The sequence below is a fragment of the Ostrinia furnacalis genome, unplaced genomic scaffold (genome assembly GCF_004193835.3).
Source record: "Ostrinia furnacalis isolate ACB-3 unplaced genomic scaffold, ASM419383v2 OfSCF0069, whole genome shotgun sequence".
NCBI classification, from domain to species: Eukaryota; Metazoa; Arthropoda; class Insecta; order Lepidoptera; family Crambidae; genus Ostrinia; species Ostrinia furnacalis.
The window spans coordinates 1018082-1037929 of record NW_021130308.1 but is presented as its reverse complement, the minus strand read 5'-3'; the positions used below and the strand labels follow the sequence as shown (position 1 = coordinate 1037929).

The 19848-nt window shown below is 38.8% G+C and overlaps 2 protein-coding genes across 4 annotated transcripts; one reads left to right on the top strand and one right to left on the bottom strand.

The window, feature by feature from the left end:
* The first annotated feature begins 1417 nt into the window (after positions 1-1417).
* LOC114366274 (NPC intracellular cholesterol transporter 1 homolog 1b-like) lies at positions 1418-5484 on the top strand. The gene has a single exon (XM_028323107.1). The coding sequence runs from the start codon at positions 1504-1506 to the stop codon at positions 5230-5232; it is 3729 nt and encodes a 1242-aa protein (XP_028178908.1). The 5' UTR covers positions 1418-1503; the 3' UTR covers positions 5233-5484.
* An 895-nt stretch (positions 5485-6379) lies between these two features.
* Positions 6380-18927, bottom strand: HLH4C (Helix loop helix protein 4C). 3 transcript variants are annotated; one of them, XM_028323598.1, is made up of 3 exons: positions 18619-18927; positions 7244-7366; positions 6380-6880 (listed from the first exon to the last, which is right to left on the bottom strand). In XM_028323598.1, exons 2-3 carry the CDS (start codon positions 7357-7359, stop codon positions 6583-6585), a joined length of 414 nt encoding a protein of 137 aa, XP_028179399.1. In that variant the 5' UTR covers positions 7360-7366; positions 18619-18927; the 3' UTR covers positions 6380-6582. The 3 variants fall into 3 exon arrangements, with proteins under 3 accessions (XP_028179399.1, XP_028179390.1, XP_028179382.1); XM_028323589.1 differs by lacking the exon at positions 18619-18927 and adding an exon at positions 8774-8856; XM_028323581.1 differs by lacking the exon at positions 18619-18927 and having other exon boundaries at positions 7244-7549.
* Between the last annotated feature and the right edge of the window lie 921 nt (positions 18928-19848).

Genomic DNA, 19848 nt, shown 5'->3' with positions numbered 1-19848 from the left:
ATTTACTTTCAGACTGAGTTAACGATTTTTTCAGTACCCGTAGCACGAACAAATTAATATCGTACTCGTTAAGGTATCGTTTTTCGTGTATGAAAAACAAAAAAAATACTACATGATTACGATACGAGATTCATTTATGCTTAGGACATTTAATTGAACTCAGTTCTCACAAAAAATAAATGAAGTAAAAGTTGAATTTTAACATTTTTATTACACCTTTCATGCGATACGATTCGTTTCTTCTTCATTTGTTTGGCGCGAATGTACGATATCAAATTCCAAAGATCTTCATTCTTTTATCCAATAAAAGACCGTAATTGTATTTGAAAACGATCTAAAACTGTTAACAGTTCCCTAATTTCCAATCTAATTCTACGCACACGTGCTCCTGAGTCCGTAACTCCGCCGTACTGAGTTGAGAATCCATTACATTCCCCTCGACGAAGTTGTATTGCCATTATGTCGCTGGTCAATTGAACATCTAATGTGCTTATTGAAATCTGTTTAAGTTGTACAGTGAAGCAGGCTTTTAAATCATCAACACAGCAAGGACAGTTTCTTTCGCATTTAAATTGGGTATTAGTACTTAGTAGGTACCTTACTGTGCTATCGTACAGATTGGGTACGTACTATAAAGTCGATGATTATTTAAAAGATAAAAATGTTTGGGATGCGTTACTGCCTAGCTCGCATAAATATTTATAACTTTGTACATTTGAAAGCCTGTAAACCTTTGAAAAAGAGGCTGACAATAGTGACTGAGTTTCTTGCGCTGTTTCTTCTCAGCACTGGCCCATTTATTTATTGTCCTGAAGCAGTGGTAGGGTTAATACTGGGACGTGTAAAAGTGCTTTTTTAAGCCTATTTACAGAAATAAATGAGTTTTACTGAGTTTTATTTTTTTACTGAGTTTACTTAAGTTTAAACATTTTCAAGAAGTCTTCCTAGGTAGGTATAGGTAGGTAGGTACTCTATCTATAAGGATTTCGTGTCCAATAGGTTCTTCCATTCCATGTAAGTACAGTGTTAACATATTTTACGAGAACGACATCGTAACACGAATATTGATGTGAATTTCTCGTGTGCGCTGCAAATGTTATTTTTATCGCCAACATTCGGTAAATATTTAACAAGAGGTGCGATCGAAGCGAGCCGCAGATTATTGGCTCGTTTATATGTATGGAGATGTACGAATAGGCAAGCAGCTGTGTTGCAGGGAGCTTGCTCCCCGTATTCCCCAAGGACGCCCCTCTCGACACCTGCGTCCACTGCGTCTCCCGATTTAACGTTATCTAAAATTATCGTAAAAATTTGGACTGTTACTTAGTCACATACGTCGTAATTATCATGTCAGTTATCTCAGTTAATTCCAGATAACGTATCGATATATTGACGTCTAATTTACCCGTGATCCGAATTAGTCGATCATTTCGTAACGAGAGCCAGTGTGAGCGGCTCGTCGCGGGACCATGAAAAGTTTATAAAAAACGTAAAAGTTCCAAAATGAAGCCTGTTTTAATTACTGTGACTTTGTTGTTCCTGTTGGGGCAGACCTCAGCAAAATGCGTCATGCGAGGGGAGTGCTATTCGGTGGGAGGGTTCCCACAAAATTGTCCCGTTGATGAGGAAGCTCCTCCGCTGGTCAATGGGCTGTCACCTGAAGACGCTGCAGAAGCAGTTTCCATAATCAGACACAGATGTCCAGAATTGGCCACAGACGAGGATGGAGAGCCGATACCAGACGACCAGATCCGTGTTTGCTGCGCATTGGACCAATTACGCGGGATGACGGAGAGCTTGCTGTTAGCGGATGGAGTCCTCGGCCGTTGCCCAATCTGCTTCCGCAATTTCGCCCGACAGGTCTGCGAGATGAACTGCTCACCGGATCAGTCCCGATTCGTCACTGTATATGAAGATCTCGGCACAAATAACACGCGGTACGTTAACGAGGTAGACTACAGAATGTATCAGGACTTCATGGATGGCGCGCACGCGTCTTGTGCTGGAGTGATATTACCTCAAACGGGAACGCCGGCTATCAATATGATGTGCGGGAATGCACCCGAGTGCACCCCAGAAGCATGGTTCGGCTTCACAGGCGACAAGAGTCAGAATCCACTAGCTCCTGTTCAAGTCAATTTCCTAAAATGGGAGACGCCTGAAGATTCGATGAGTGTGCGAGCGCCTCCATGCAACGAGACTCTACCAGGAGACCTGCCGTGCAGCTGCGTGGATTGCTTTAGCACTTGCCCGGTGGGCAACGAGCCAGTCGTCACGGAATCATGCACAGTGTTCTTGTCAGTTAACTGTATTTCTTTTTATCTCGGAATTGGGTTCTTCGCACTTGCTATCTTGATATTTGCTACCCTAACTGTAATAGAAGTAAGAAGAACCTCTAAGCCTTCGCAATCGTCAGGCGGCAACAGAATTACTCGTGTCTTCCAAAATATCTTCGCTGGCATTGGTGCGTTCTCAGCGAGTCATGCCGTTCTCGTACTTATGCTTACTTCATGGGTTGGATTCGGAATGATCTTCGGAGTGTTCAACCTCAGACTTACATCGAACCCTATCGAACTTTGGTCAGCACCTGAATCTCGCAGTCGACAGGAGTTGGAATATTTTAATTCAAGATTCGGACCTTTTTACCGGACTTCGCAAGTGTTCTTGACAGTGAAGTTGGATCCTTTCACAATTTTCAATAATGCAACAAACTCGAGTATTACATATGGCCCAGCGTTTAGATTTGAAGCTGTGCAGGAGTTGTTAAAACTAGAGTCTGATATAAAGGCCTTGACCGCCGGCAGCGTCTCCTTAGATCAAGTGTGCTACGCTCCTCTTCGTATGCCAGGCGACAAGTCGGATATTGATCTGTGCGTTACTATGTCAGTTGCTACTTATTTCGGTGAAAATGCCGGTAACATCAATAACGTAACGTATCTTGATACGATGATGGGTTGTATAAACAACCATTTTGCTCTGAACTGTATGGCACCTTGGGGAGGAGGCTCAGAACCGGAGCTCTCCTTAGGAGGGTTTGAAGACAACAATGTGCTCAGTGCAACTACTTTGATTATCAATTTGCCTTTGAGCAATTTTCTTTTAGAAGACGATCTCGTACCTGTGTTAGCGTGGGAGCAAAGGTTTTTAGACTTTATGCATGAATATGAGGCGAACTCGAAGCCAGACTTTATTGAACTGGCTTTTGCTGCGGAACGATCAATAGAAGATGAGATAATACGCGTTTCGGTGGCCGAGGCTGTGCCAATTGCAATCAGTTACATAATAATGTTTGTCTATGTCATATTTGCATTAGGACACAAAAGGTCTTTTAGGACGTGGCTAGTCGACAGCAAAGTTTTAGTAGCAATTGGTAGTATTTTAGTTGTAGTCACGTCGATTTTCTGTGCGATGGGAATGATGGGTTATCTTCAAATCACTGCTACTTTATTAGCAATCAACGTGATACCATTTTTCATACTTTCAATTGGTATCGATAACGTTTTCCTTATGATAAATACTTTGCACGAAATAGAAAGTAATTTAAAGAGCTATGACGATTACAATGAAAATTTCGATTTCGAAATGAAAAGAAAATTCGTGTTTTCGAAAATGATGGGCACAGTTGGGCCCTCAATTTTCGTGTCTTCGGTGACACAAATTACTTGTTTCGCAATTGGTTCTCTCGCTAATTTCCCTGCTGTTGTAACGTTCGCTATTTTCGCTAGTTTTTCTTTAGCTTTCTTGTTCGTTTTTCAAATTACTACTGTCGTAGCTATAGTATCACTTGACTACAAAAGAGTCTCACAAAAACGCTTAGATGTTTTATTCTGCGTTCAAAAGAAGGTTTTGGATGACACTGATCCTCTCCACTCTGAAACACCCCATCAAGGTGTGACCAAGAGGCTGATGGAACCTTATGCCAATATTCTGCTGAAACCGAGCATAAAAATAGTAGTGGTAATATTTTTTGTCGCTCTCACATCAGTAAGCATAATTCTGATCCCCAGTATAGAAATAGGATTGGACCAAGAAATGGCTTTGCCTACTGATTCGTACGTCTATCGTTATTTGCAGGCTGTCGCTGAACTATTGCAATTCGGACCTCCAGTCTATTTCGTCTTGAAAGGTGGACTTAACTTCACCAATGTTGAGCACCAGAATGCAATCTGTGGCGGCCGACTTTGCAACGAGACATCTCTCATAACACAGATCTTTTTAGCTTCTTTACACAGTGATATAACGTACGTTGCGAGAAGTTCAAATTCTTGGATTGACGATTTCATCGATTGGACCGGTTTGCCCGGTGCTTGCTGTAAATACAACACTACGGATGGCAGCTTTTGTAGCAGTATGGACCAATCTGCAGAGTGTCAGTTCTGCGAAATAAGTAGAGACGAATGGGCCGGTGGCTTGCGACCCTCGGCCGAAGCTTTTGAAAAGTACATTCCATTCTTCTTGCGTGACACTCCTAACGAACAGTGTAACAGGGGAGGTTTAGCTAGTTACTTCAGCGCTGTGAACTATCTGCTAGATTCAGAAGGACGAGCGACTGTCCACGATACAAATTTCATGGCATATCATAATGCTTTAGCGTCTTCGCAAGATTACATAACCGCTGTCAAGTACGGCTACGAGATTAGTGCTAATATTTCGACAGGAATCAAAGAGTTGATAGGCGTAGAAGTCGAAGTGTTCCCTTACTCAATCTTTTACGTGTTTTATGAGCAGTATTTGACTATGTGGTGGGATACTTTTGCTTCTATAGGATACTGTTTGATAGGAGCCGTCGTTTTCAATTTGGTGGCATCAGGATTTAACTTCTTGACGACATTTGCTGTGATGTTCACCGCGATCATGGTTGTGATCAACATGATGGGCGTAATGTTCATATGGAACATCCCTCTGAATGCTGTGTCGTGTGTGAACCTCATCGTCTCTATAGGAATTGCTGTAGAGTTCTGTAGTCATATCGCCTATGCCTACTCTACGAGTACTGAACCCTCGGATGAGAGAATCAAAGATGCTTTGAAAAGAGTAGGATCCACGATCATCACTGGAATCACGTTCACCAACATCCCGATCATAGTTTTAGCTTTCTCGTATACGCAAATCATTGAGGTATTCTTCTTCAGAATGTTCTTCAGTGTGGTTATTCTTGGTTTCACGCACGGAATGATATTCTTCCCAGTATTTTTATGCTACTTAAATAACTTGACCTGCCGCCGTTCTTAGTGTTAACTCTACGTGATTTCAGACAGATCTTGAAGGCTATTTATGTTTTATTTGTTAAGAATTCAGTGCTTAAATAAATAGCCAATAATGATATTATACCGTAAACAATAAGAAATACGATTTTAGTCATAAGTTTAACAATATAGGTATTTAAGTATAATAATAGCAATTGCTAATAATAGGATCGAATATATCAATCATAGAAAGGGTCCACTTGTAAATATTAGTAAATAAAAACGATTTCATAACGAATATCTAGTTTATTGTTATTATGTACAATACCCTACTACTAAAATATATGAACAACCAAGTTAATTTATCAACTAAAAATATAATACACGATAAGGAAAGGAAGACATCACTACAAGTAATTTACATTAATTATTTTTATTTACATAAACATTGAGTAACTTTGACTAGAAAAGTGCAGGTAGACTTTAAATAATAATGAAGTCTACTATATAAAAATAAGTCGGGTTTTCCTTCCTGACGCTATAACTCCAGAAAGCACGAACCGATTTCCACGGTTTTGCATTCATTCGTTGGAAAGGTCTCGGGCTCCGTGTTTAAATTCTGGAAAATTTAACAAACGAAATTCCACGCGGGCGAAGCCGCGTACGTAAAGCTAGTTAAGTTAATGAAAAACCTATAAACGATTTGCAATAATTAAACCAGTTACATATACAGATGAAAGTTAAAATGACTAGAAATTAAATACTAAAAACTTTGGCACATTGTCTTTGAAAGTTTATGGAGAGATATTTCGCTATCACATTTTAATGACTAGAAATTATATGAGATAAATGTACTTACTGCGAGTGAATTACGTCTTATTGATAATCATTTAAAATTAATTACTAATGAAGAACTAGCCAGACTCTACCTTACTGTCGCAGATAAAGCTGAAGAATAACTAAGAATTTATATTGCAGGAGATTGTTGCAGTTCTATTATGCCCTAAATTCTTCTTAAAATTTGAACGACCAAGTAAAGTTCCAATTTGAGATTACAAAACATTTTCATTCAAGTATAGATGACCCACGCTGAACTGTCCCGCCAAACTCAATGACAGGGGGGCGCTACCATCGTTCAACTATATGGTTTCCAACATGGCAAAAATCTGAACCAGCGATCCGGTATTGACGGTGGCGCCCCACTGTCAATGTCATCGACAGGACAGTCCAGTATTTTGGAACTATAAGTTTAAATGTTTAGTGTTAGTGAATGATTTTTAGATACAAGCTTTGACCCATTCACAATGATGTTTGACTGTCTGGAAAGTAAAAAAAAGTATTATAAACCTCGCAAAATGTTCAAGAATAAGATCATGTGACTCTACCACAATAATACTCAAGCCTCCAGCACATGGTTCAAGTACGCAATGTAACAAATAGCCAGCCTCAAGATCTCTATCTTGGACAGTTTCTTATCTGGAGGCAGAGTCGGCAACAGTCTCCTAAGAGCTGCAAAAGCTGCATTGAAGGCTTCTACCCTGATCCGTTCTCTGGTGGCGTGGGCGGTGCGGTACTTCAGGGTAGCTCGTCGCCGTCTCCTGCGTTCTTCCCTGGATAGACCGGCACAGGGCGACCCTGGCCCGCTGGAGAGGTACGCTTCTTCTGATAGGGCGCAGGGCTCGAGAGTTCTTTCTCTGTAAAGAAGGAACAGGTTTTATTTGAGATCAAGTAGTCATTGACTTAATACATTTATTGCTAGCAAAGCTATAAATGTTGCAATTGTAGTCTCTATCATGTTAATTGCAATTCATAAACGCAATGGATTCAACACTTGCGTGTCTCTAATACAGCATCGATATCATATAAGTTATGTGAAATAGCAACTTGTAGGTATATGCTACAGTCTGTCGCCTGTATTAATTTTGTTAATTACCTAATTGTAAAAGTATGTGCAAAAAAATAAACTGTAAATTGTTCCTATGTCTAACATAGACTTTTTTGATTCTACTTTGCGCTAGTGTTAACGTACTTTTAAAGTTAGTGTACTAGGTGCCTACCGTTTCCTTGGTGCCAGGTTCTCTCTGCCAGTGATGGGCAGCAATGCTTCTCTGGGTTCCGCCAGCATGCAGGGCAGAGAGTCCTCCATACCAGTCGCTTCTAGCCAGCTCTTCATGGTGAAGCTGCCATAAAAGTACACTTTTAAAATGAAGACACTCTTTTGCTCCCTTATGTAGGATTTACAGATTTGCCGCCCGTAGGATGTTCGATCTTATTTGACTGGCCTGGCGAACATTGATATATTCATATCCTAAATACGTACCTACTTTGTGTATGTAAAAAATAATGAACTAAGTAAATCTGCCGCCCCTTAAAATTTGCCGACCTAGGCTTCAGCCTACTCAGCCTGGTAAATCCGCCACTGTGCGTAATATAAAATAGTCGCTCAAAATTTGACTCTACCACCCAATGCACTACGAGTAGGTATCAATATACCCTTATGACATTTAAGCAGTAGAGATACTACTTTAGTTCCTAGGTAGTTTAAGGTCTGCAATTTTAGTTTTAGACCAGTAACAATTAATAATGTATAGACAGACATAGAGCAATAATATCAAGTAGTCAAGTCGAATGGATTCGATACGGGTTGATCGTGATTCGATTACCCCATCCACTACACAGGGGGCGATATAAAAAGAATAAATACGGATTTATTATCCCCTAAAGGCCCGCTTAGGAGGTGCGAACTTATTATTTATACACCCTTCTTGTGGTTCAATTAGATTTGGGATCAAAACAAACGTGTCAAGGGTTAGGACGTGGTCAGAGCATCCTTGGAGTATTCTTAAGATATTCCTTGAGTGTCCTTTGAAGGGTAGGATCAGATGGATGTAACCTTTATGATTTGCATTCTAATATTCAATTAATGTGAATCTGTTAAATTGTCTTTCTTCTCCTTATCGTTCCTGTGGGCACTTCCATTCCTCTATGAATTCTGATGTTATTTGTCTCTATTATCTTTATACAAATATAATTTTTACTTTTGTGTTGTGTTGCGGTTAGTTCAGAAGAATTAATATTATGCAAACTTTTTTACTCAAATGGTACCTTTAGTGTTTTTCAAGTTGGTGTTTAGTGCATATCTATGCTGTATAGAGAAGCGATAAAAATGAATACATACTTTATGATACTATATTTTAAATCTAAACACCAGTATTTGGTCGAGGTGAGGATATACTCGTAGCTCTACTTTTGTGGGGATTATCACGAGTGGCCTTTATCACCGTGACTAACGGTGATAAAGGCATAAACATACTCGTAGTAAACAATATTACATATTTATTACTTCCCCATAGTCACCTAGATTAATAATAGGTGATTTCGAATGGTTTCTGCTATACACTACTCACAATCTTCAAATCTTATGATTCTACCTGCTTCTATTTAAGATTCAAATACTAGGTACTTAATTAGATGTAGAAAATTTGTTTTGTATCCCCCAAAATGCATAATTACATAACTTTACAGAAAGAGAAGAAAGGGAAAAGATTTAAGATAAAAACAGAAGTAATTTACAAATGCAACCACACCTTTTGAAATCTCTCTTTCAAAAATTCCACAATCCACTATCACCAATGTCCAATGACACTACCGCACCATTTCACACGCTCCGTTCACCACACTGATCATACTGAGAGTGCCCGCAGCATCCCTCCGGTTATATGACGTCAGAGGGCCGGGCCAGCCCTCTAAGAGGGCGGCGCTTGTGCAAATATGATGCGGAGGATACAAGATGAGGTGCAGGATGCAGTGAGGTCGTTTTTTAATAATATGTCCTTCAAAATTGAGTTAGCTTTAGCCCGGAACCCTATAAGGGTTCCGTTTTTTCCTTTTGAGGTACGGAACCCTAAAAAATACAATATTAAAAGAAAAAAAAAGCAAATAGAGGGCGCCACCATCACATACGGGTTTTAGCAAAATTGGCGAAAATGCACAAGTTCACCGCCATCAACAAAGAAGAAGTTGTTTTATTTATGACATTTGCAAGAGGGCGCCACCATCAATTCAAATACTGTTGGACAAAGGCCTCCCCCAAGTTTTCGACAACGAAGTCATTTTTTTTAAAGTATTGTGCTGTAGGTATATTTGAAAATTTTCATAAAAATCCGTTCAGTAGTCGAGCACATTACCTGAAATAAGTATCCCATCTACTCAAATTGCAAGCTTATGAAACCAATCGCTTTGTGGGTAGGACATACTGAAAGATTCTGAAACTTTACTTAGGTTGTAAAAGAAATACAAAGCCAATAAATATTTTTATTTTATTTGTTTAACAATTTGAAACCTTTCAGTAGCTATGTCCGTATCATCGAGTGGTTGGCTGAAAAGAATTGGGAACTTTAACTAGAAATCTGCTGCTGTTTTTCCTGAACACTATAATCCGGGCCTTTTCAAGGCGAGAGTGAATAGGCAGTCACAGGGCAGATATGTACCATCCTAGACTGCATCTTACTTAACACCAGGTACGATTGCGGTTAAATTCCTCGTCCTGCATAAAAAATCTTACTATCATTAAAACTATTGCATGTCGGCTGTTTGGTGTAGTGGTTCGAAACCAACCAAGTAGCGGGTTCGATTCCCGCACAGTATAGACTAAGAGCTAGTGAACGCCAGACCTACGTTATTTTATAAAGGCTGAAAGTTTGCCAGCGCATGCTCCCAACATAGCTAAGAACCATGGCCAAACATGAAGTTTGGGTAATGGTGGCTTTGGCAGACAGACGGTACTAAAGGTGTGTAAAATACCAACTTAATTACGTCAAAGTATAAAGGCTGATTTTTTGATATTTCCTTCAAAATGATATTAGAAATGACGTCATTCATTGACAGACACCTACCATGGTGGAATCCCTTAGCCAGACACCTTAAAGTTCATGAAAATGTAGTCCTACTTACGTCATACTATAAAAGCTGATATTTACATAAAATATTTGAACCATCATTTGATGAAGTTTCCTCATCAGCCAGACACTTCTGATGGTTCCTTCGCCTTGCCAGACAGCTTTTAGGGTGGCTGAAAGTGCGAACACGAGGCACTATAAATATTGTTTTTTGTACTTTTTCTTAAGTTACTCAAGTATTTTGAGTGGTAATGCTAATGTTGCTAAGAACTTTACTCTAGGCAACTTTCAGAGGTAATCACTTCAAAATTAGGGATTGCCTACCTAAGCCTTAAGAAGTTGTACTTGCCTTCCGTCATCAAAAAGCTCATCAACATAGTATGATGATTTACAGACTCAAATACTTGAGTAACTTAAGAAAAAGTACAAAATACAATATTTATTTCGCACTTTCAGCCACCCTAAAAGCTGTCTGGCAAGGCGAAGGAACCATCAGAAGTGTCTGGCTGATGAGGAAACTTCATCAAATGATGGTTCAAATATTTTATGTAAATATCAGCTTTTATAGTATGACGTAAGTAGGACTACATTTTCATGAACTTTAAGGTGTCTGGCTAAGGGATTCCACCATGGTAGGTGACTGTCAATGACTGACGTCATTTCTAATAACATTTTGAAGGAAATATCAAAAAATCAGCCTTTATACTTTGACGTAATTAAGTTGGTATTTTACACACCTTTAGTACCGTCTGTCTGCCAAAGCCACCATTACCCAAACTTCATGTTTGGCCATGGTTCTTAGCTATGTTGGGAGCATGCGCTGACAAACTTTCAGCCTTTATAAAATAACGTAGGTCTGGCGTTCACTAGCTCTTAGTCTAGTACAAACATTTGTGTGCATGAACATATTTGTTTGTATTGGACTGGGTGTTTTCTATGTATAATATGTATGTTTGGGACTAGAAGCGCAGTGTAAATTGTCCAAGGATATTTATATTTATATTTAACTAGCTTTCCGCCCGCGGCTTCGCCCGCGTGGAGTTTTGACTGTCACAGAAAAACAATATCGCGCGCGTATTTGCTCACCGTTTAGACCTACCCTGGACTACGACAAACATTTTAAAACCAAAATCAGCTCAATCGGCCCAGCCGTTCTCGAGTTTTAATCAGACTAACGAACATCAATTCATTTTTATTTATATAGATAGATTAACACCATACCATATTGTTGTTAGGCTGTGCAGGTGTTCAATCTGTAATCCCGTTGTCTGCCTTAACTGCCCGATACGATATCACGGCATTATAGATAGTATTTAAATGCGCGGATTATTCGTCATTTAGAAACTAATACGTTACATTGCAATTTTGTCGTGACTTTCGAATTTTGTTATTAGTATTTATCAGTCAAAGTCCGTTATGTCATGCAATCAGCTTTTGTGTTTCAGTGGCTGGTAAGCTACTTAGTCGCTTTTCAGTTTTACACTTTTCAGAGGTAGCGGGTTTGAATCCTTAATGGATCCAAATATGGATCACATGAAGTGTCAATTACTTGCTCAAATATAATTTAAAAATATTTCCTCAAATAAAACATATAATTGATGGCTGGAAACTTATTATACACACGGAGAATGAATTCAGTATAAATTGAAATTTAAATGATAGGTCCAATACAAAAAGTATTGTTTTCAGCACCAGAATCCGTAAGGATCAGGGTGATTTTTTTTAAATACTGCTTCGAAGCAGCGGTAACTTCCATTTTCTGTCCTATCCCGGTGTATCCCGGTCCTCCCAGCCTCCGACTCCGCCCCGGCCAATCCCGCGTCGCCCCGCCTATCGATCCGGGATCAGGTGCGCCCGCTAATAAGAGTCCCGGGCTGGAACCCGGGATGGGACACCTGAGCCTTGAAGTAGGTACTTGGTTTAATGGGGAGAGAGGATAGATACATGTTTTATTTGGAACCAGTCTTACTGCTAAAAATATAGCATCTGAAATGGCTCCTGTAGACTCTATTAAAGTTTGAAATAAAATTTAAAATTAACACTGGGTTTAACCATAACAAACGTCAAAAGTCTGCCGAAATCCACACAAAAACACCGGTTATAGTTATAGTTATAGTTATAGTTACGGTTAATGTTAATGAGCCTCAGCTGCACAGGGTTAGGAGTTGACAATTTCAAGTCTGAGTTTTTATAGCGTTGTAAATCACAAGGAAGTTTCCCTTGTACTTTCCTTTGTTTGTAGGTGATATGCCACCGGAGAACCCATCAAACCTAGAACCACCTGGCTGTAATTTAAGTAGCATTTAAGTGTTAAGATATTCTAAATATGACTAAATATGATTTAAACTATTTCAAATATTTTTCAGGATTTGGGGATCAACACAATAATGTACTAATCCATTAGAATTTCTTCTTACTTTTTACATTCACTATTAAATCAACTGTAATAAACTAATATTGATAACTATAGTTGAGTTAGTTGAACATCGAGTTGTGCAATCTAGCTGAAGCGTTCTATTTCATGAAGTTAACATCCAAAAATAGTACTCGAAGTAACTTGAATACAAATCAGTATTCCTCGTTAACTTTAAACTATAGTAGTGCAGTTTAAGTACCAATAAATATGAGTGACTGTTGAATTTAAATCACTAGCGTGCTGCCACGGCTCTCCTAAGAGAGCGGGTAATTTATGCACAGATCTGTACCGGTGTGCGACGTCCACGGATAATTTTCTTTGCGATCCAATATTAACGTAATAAGCAGTTATACAAGTCGCGGGTAAAGGTGGATTTTACTATTTATGGGGACGGTGGATTTAGTAAATACATGAAAACTTTTATCACTTTTCGTCGCTTAGCGATTAGTGGTCAAACTTCGAGATGCAACCACATTCTATATGGTCCTAACACTCACCCACTGCCCTCAAGACAGTCAGTGTCAGTGATTTTAATAGACTATAAGTAGACTTAATAGAATCAGAATAATGAAAAGCTTCAACAAATCTAGGCATTTTAGCAAGTTACGCCAGCCGCAGTGCAGAGCTGGCAGACTTTGGGATAGAGTCCCACTTTCCAGCTGTCTAGTCGTCCACTCACGTCAGAGCGGGTAGACAGACTTTAGGAGAGAGTTCTATTACCTTCCAGAGAGCAGGAAGATAGACATTAGGAGAGAGTTCCACTCCCTCCCAGTCCGCATGACGATGTCGTAGAGGCAAATCCATCCGTTTTTCAACCGCTTGAGTTTTCCTATGTAACCGCAGCATGCTCCTCCGCCGAAGGTCGCGGCACATGCTAATTTAGTTTATAGCGATGTCGCGGGGAACACGCAACATGCCAGATAAAGGTTTCCCTTTTACAACGGTATTAAAGGTCTGCAGAAATGCTTTTTGCATTTGCCATCAGTTTCGTAAATGGTCGTAATCAATTTAAGGTTTTTTGCGACTCGAAACGGCGGTCAGGGTTACGTTCAGAAAGTATTTTTGTGGTTAAAACGATTTTTTGCCAAGGTTGTGGAGTACTACGTAGGTGCTTGTAGCATTCTACGAAGGCATAGACAGTTTTCAGAACAAAAAGTTTTCGAAAGGAAAATACAAATGCAATTATGTCCTTAGCTAGTTTAAACCTAAATAAAATGAATCATTATGCGCCACTTCCAAGCAAGTGTCTTCGAGTGTCAAGTCTTCATTTTCATCAGACTACTACAACTGCTGAATTTCTCCATAAATATGTCTTCAAGACGTTCCTTGGCTGACTCCTCCAACCGCTACCTCGAAATATATTGAAAAAGTTATTTAGCTACCTAGGTACACATTTTTCTGACTACGTCAATGTTATCTAAAAGCTTAAAATAAGTTTGATTTATTGCGATTGTTTCGTTTGGGAAGTTGTATCTAAGTTATATGTAGTTTCGTTTACGTAGCTGGTAGGTTTTGAATTTAATATTTATGTCTCCGACCGTAATTAATATCTAAAGTTTGTACGAGTACCTACCTAGAAGCAATCGGTATTAAGTAATAACATAGCAATTAATTGTCAAATTTTGAGAAATTCAGTAATTAAAAAGACGTTTTGTGTATGATCTAGATACGGAGGTCACAACAAACTACAATAATTACCGCCAAAAGTTAGCTTAACCATTTGGTTTTATCATCCAACTTTGATCATTATATTGCTAAATGATTAGGTCTAACGTTGGTAAAAATAGAACTTTGTTCAAAGAGCTTGCGGATTTTCGAGGCAAATAATAGTTGAATGAAGATTTTGTCGATTCACTTGCTTTATAAACTTAGAATTCCCTTCAAAGTTCTAAGCGATTGCACATTGACACGATAGATTCTATATTTAGTTTCGATTAGCTTACTTGTATGGTTTCGAAACGGATTTAAGTACCTTTTAATTAAGATAAAAACCTTTGATTAAAGACATTACGTTTTCAAGCGTTAAATAAACATTTAAATTAGTTAACTGAAACGTCAATGCCCAGTTCAGTCGGCGAGCTATGAAAAGTTCGTCGACCCCACAATCCTGCTTGCGTGTGTCAACTAGGAAACTTTACAGGACGCGTCGGGAAATCGTTGCCGCGGAAACCACGCAGTTGTGCCGATAGTTTCTCCCATTTTCACAATTTTCCGCCGTTCGAAGTTCGAACTACGAACCTCTTTACTTCATAACCTGCCAGTAACTCAGGCAGCCTTTAGTTTTTATTTTTTATTCTGTGACAACTGACATTTTGTTGTGCTTCAAAAAATTGTGACTGTTTTTGAATTTTAATTTTTGTGTATTATTTTGTGATGGCGTTCAATTTCGATAGCGGACAAGTAAGTAGCTAATTTATTACAAATGTTGTTGCTGCAGGTATTAAAACTTAACCCTCTTACTAATAAAACTTACACGCTCGTTGAACAGTGTTTTAAAGTGACGTTTAGTATGGAAATGTCATTTTAAAACAGTGATCAACAACTGTGTAACTTTTTATTAGTAAGGGGGTAAGTTACCGACCTACATTACTTGTTACTTGTTTACATAGGTACCTAAGTAGTAACAGCGTTTAAAGTAAGTTATAAATCTTGTATTCTTGAAAGAAAATACAATATACCTATCCGTTTATTGCTTTTTACGACAGGTATACTAAAGAACTGGCAGAGACAGTCTAAGGGTTATGTACTAGGGTGCATTACATACCTCATGTTTTTCAGGGGATTTTAGATTAGATTAAAGTTAACATCGTAAATAAGAACTGGTTTCTTATTACGATGTTAGCAACGCACTTAACCGCTTGAGTCACAGACGGCATTCATTAATGTCATAACAATTGATTATCTATTGTGTCTAGATTCGCGAGCCTTGAAGGATTAATAAACCAAGCTGTTTTTTAAACCGTTTTTAAAAGCCCCATTGCAGATACTTAGGGTAGGTAACTATTTTAAGGCAAAAATTTTCCAGCTTGCACTTATCGTCTATAGTACTCGTAAGGTACATATAGTAAGGACTGTCTTGCCGTGTTTCTACTCCAGCTAATCTAACAAAGTTAATCCCGGGCTCCGCTTGACACCGGCCAGGCGTCGTGCCCGCACCTGCATCGTCCATTCTCCCCAGAGCCTCGTTTTTTGCGCCATCCAAATTGTAATTCCTTTAATCCAACTTAGTTTCATCCAATTACATTGCAAACATCTTTAGTGTTATCACCAAAATTACATAATAAACCCTAAAAATAGACAATGTAGAGTCGAAATTCGTTTGTATTTTGCAAGAATATTTGATAATCGAGAAGAGGGGTGACTTTGTATGGGTGTGGATAGTTTTTTACACCATTGTGTGTAGTGTTGATCCGTGTTGGACAATTACTCCACTGGTGTTTAGCTAATAGTGCAGTGAATCTGCATTTAATTGTTTTCGTCTATTGTTGGACGCGATAAAAAATGATGGCTCAGGAACTTGTCATGTTTTAGAAATCCCATGTAATGTATGGGGCATTGGGGATACAGTGACTTTATTTTTGTTAGCGTTATGATGGCCTTAATTTATCTGTTGCATAAGTTTTTGTAGAAATCACTTAAAATACAGTTTTGGGCTCATTGTCATTAACCTGCTTTCCTTGCGAATGTTTTTTTGATTACACCACACAGTAGCAGAAGTTAAAATGATGAGCGAGCATAATCCTTTATTAGAGTAACCAAACCATGACTGTCTTTTGTGAATATCGATCAATTTCCAAAGGGCTAAAAATAGATGTCGATTCGTATAATCTATTTTTATAGGGCTCGAGGTAATTGTATAAGAAGTTAGTACATACTTTCGGAGTCTGATTCTTTATTCCATAGATGGGTATGGCGTGTCGTGGGATACTTAACCAAGGCTTATAAAAGCATGGTTTTAAATGAAAACATAACTAGACAAAATGTACGAGGGCTGCACTAAAAGTATCGGGAATGGAATATTTCCACTGTTCCAGTCATATTAAAATCTATTTAATTGCAAACTCCAGGGTTTTAAAAATCGTATACCATTTATTTATTTAAAAAAAGAATCTCGGTCGTATCACAAGGTCTAGTCAAACTTGTTTAGTCGTTGAGAAAATGGAATTGACTCGAGAAAATTCAAGAGCGATGATTTATTATGACTTTCGGAGTGGTTTAACACAAAAACAGTGTGTTGACCGGATGATTTCTGCATTTGGTAATGAAGCCCCATCCAAAACCACAATTTATCGCTGGTTTCCTGAATTTCAACGTGGACGTGTCAAGCTCAGTGATGATCCCCGTCAAGGTCGTCCAAAAACTGCAGTCACCTAAGAAAACGTTGATGCTGTGCGTAAGCTGATTGAAGAAGATCGACATGTGATATACCGCGAAATTCAGGCAACTTTAGACATTGGCATGAGTCAAATACAAATAATCTTGCATGAACAATTAGGTGTAAAAAAGTTGTTTTCCCGATGGATACCGCATTCGCTCTGTGAAGAGCAAAAAGCGGCTCGCGTTACTTGGTGCGTCAGAACTCTCGGGAGATTACATGCAGGATCCTCAAATGCTGTATACAACATCGTATCAGGTGACGAATCATGGATATACGCGTACGAACCCGAAACAAAAAACCAGTCACGAGTTTGGGTGTTCGAAAATGAATTAAAGCCAACAAAAATTGTTCGTTCACGGAGTGTTGCAAAAAAAATGGTGGCCACGTTTGTCTCCAAAACCGGCCATGTTGCGACTATTCCTCTTGGGGGACAAAGAACGGTTAATGCAGATTAGTATGCTAGCATTTGTTTGCCACAGGTCGTTTCTGAACTCCGTAAAGAGAACTGCAACCGCCGCATCATCCTCCATCACGACAATGCGAGTTCTCACACCGCGCACTGAACAAAAGAGTTTTTAGAGCAAGAAAACATAGAATTATTAGTCCATCCGCCGTACAGCCCTGACCTAAGCCCTAATGATTTCTATACTTTCCCTAAAATAAAGAATAAATTGCGTGGTCAGAGATTTTCATCACCTGAAGAAGCTGTGGAAGCCTACAAAACGGCCATTTTGGAGACCCAAACTTCCGAATGCAATGGTTGCTTCAATGATTGGTTTCGTGTATGGAAAAATGTGTCAAATTTCGCGGAGAATACTTTAAAAAGCAATAAATACATTTTTAAATAGTAATGTTGTTTCACTTCCTTGATTCCCGAAATTTTCAGTGCCGCCCTCGTATTACTGTCTTCATTCGTATCTACTTATTCGGCTACGTGCTTTTATCACTCATTTCGATAAAAGTCATAGAACATTTACTTACATAAACGTTTCTAAGTAACTACGGTTGCCATTAAAAATATTCATTCGTTTATTCATCTCTAAGACAAACCCCAATAAAAATTCAATGTGCTCATTAATTACGTCAGGATTTCGATCCACTTTTGACAAGATAATGCTAAATTATGGCGGGCATTTATAATTTGGCGAACAGTACCATAATGTATGGCGTATAATGTAAATAACCAACCCTTTCGAGGGGATGATTATTGTGAAGCGCTCTGCAGGGGCCGACACCTGCTCTATGGCCAATATTTTTTGGTTCGTTAGACTTAATTTGGGACTGATAAAATGTTCTGAGCTAAAAATCTGCCTTTGATTTTTTAATAACCTTTAATTGGTTGCGTTAAAATTAAATAAAATAAAAAAAAAACAATAAAAAAGTTCAAAACGCAGACTGTTCCAAACAGACTAAAGCTATCTAGACCTTGAATTTTATTCAAATCAAACTTTAAGTACATTATCAGAAGCGTGTAATTGCGTTTATACGCACACCATCATAATTTTGCGATATTTCATTGCAATCGGTAGATAAACGTATTAAACTTTACTCTACACACGTGTTTTTTTTTAATATCTGAGATAAATGCAGTCGGGACTCGATAGAGAAAATCTTTTGGCCTTATCAACATGTGAACAGACAAGCATAACTGCTTACTTAAGTGTCTGAAAAAATATCCATTATGTAATCTGAAAAGATATCCATTTTGAAATTTTATATGTTGCAACTGTTTTTACTTACCTACATAAATAAATTGCGTTGACAATTCAAGGGAAGGGAATTCCTCTATCCCTGATGACGTATTGACACATCAGGCTATCACCATCCCATCTCATTTGTTGCGGTTGTTTAAAATTTAATTTTACAGCGCTGTCACGTGCTGTGCGCACGCGCCGCGGCGGAGCGGCGAGTAATCAAAATACGCGTCAGGTTCCTTGATTGAGGGTTTGCAAATTACAGTAGCGGTGCAGTAGAAGATGATTTAGTAGGTTCACTTTGTAGGTATGTCAACAGACAGGCAGAATCACGCAGATTTGCCGTGCAAGTGCGTTTTTGCTTCGTGCTATCGGCGCGTGCACCGTGTGCAACTTATTAGATAAGTTAATGTCGTGTGCGTATCTGACGTTATCAAAAAATTTACTTGTCTGCAAAAGATGTTTTATCTTTAATAATTAATATTGAGTCGGCCCTGAAAACTGCCATTAACAAGAAATAAAATCATGTGACTTTTCTAAGCGAATACAAGCTGTTTTCAANCTGTCAGGAAAAGACTGACTCCCGATCTTGTTTCGGAAGTTTGAGATGAATCTGTTAATTGTTCCAGTACCTCAAGAACTATCTCAAACTTATTTTTAAGCATCTTGACAGCTACATGTCTAGCGCTCCAGCGCGTTTCAGTGACTCGTTTCACTGCTTGGCCTGTGACGGCAACCAAAGCGTTCCATCGAACAGTTGATGCAGAAAAGAAGGCAAATAGCTTCTCCAGAGTTCCAAAAAACGTCACGGAATACACTGATTCAGAAGCAGCGTGTACCCCAGCCAAGTTTAGCGAGTGGTTTGTGCATGCAACGTATAGAGCTTTCGGATTCAGTGCTTTAATCCTGGCTTGAACTCCATTGTGAATCCCTGATATTGTGGCAGCATTGTCATAAGCATGTCCTCTCAGATTCTGTATGTCCAGTCCGTCTGATGTTATCTTCGCGATTATATCATTGCTGAGATCTTTTGCATTTTTTCCTTTTGGTTCGAAGAAGTCAATGAAAGATTCTACCACGGCGACTTTTTCTCCTTTGATATGTACGTATCGCAGAACTTGGCTCATTTGGTCATTGTGGGAGATGTCTGGTGTACTGTCGAAGATTACGCAATAATATTTAGCTTTTTGAATACGACGGATGATGGTGGATCGAACTTGCTGTCCTAGTAAGTTTAAAATTCATTCTGGGTTTCTGGAGATAGATACGAAACTGA

Coding starts and splice junctions, on each gene's coding strand:
- LOC114366274 (XM_028323107.1), top strand. CDS start 1,504: ATGAAGCCTGTTTTAATTACTGTGACTTTGTTGTTCCTGTTGGGGCAG.
- HLH4C (XM_028323598.1), bottom strand. CDS start 7,359: ATGAAGAGCTGGCTAGAAGCGACTGGTATGGAGGACTCTCTGCCCTGC. Junction 6,881..7,243: donor AACCTGGCACCAAGGAAACG/GTAGGCACCTAG, acceptor CCTTCTTTACAG/AGAAAGAACTCTCGAGCCCT.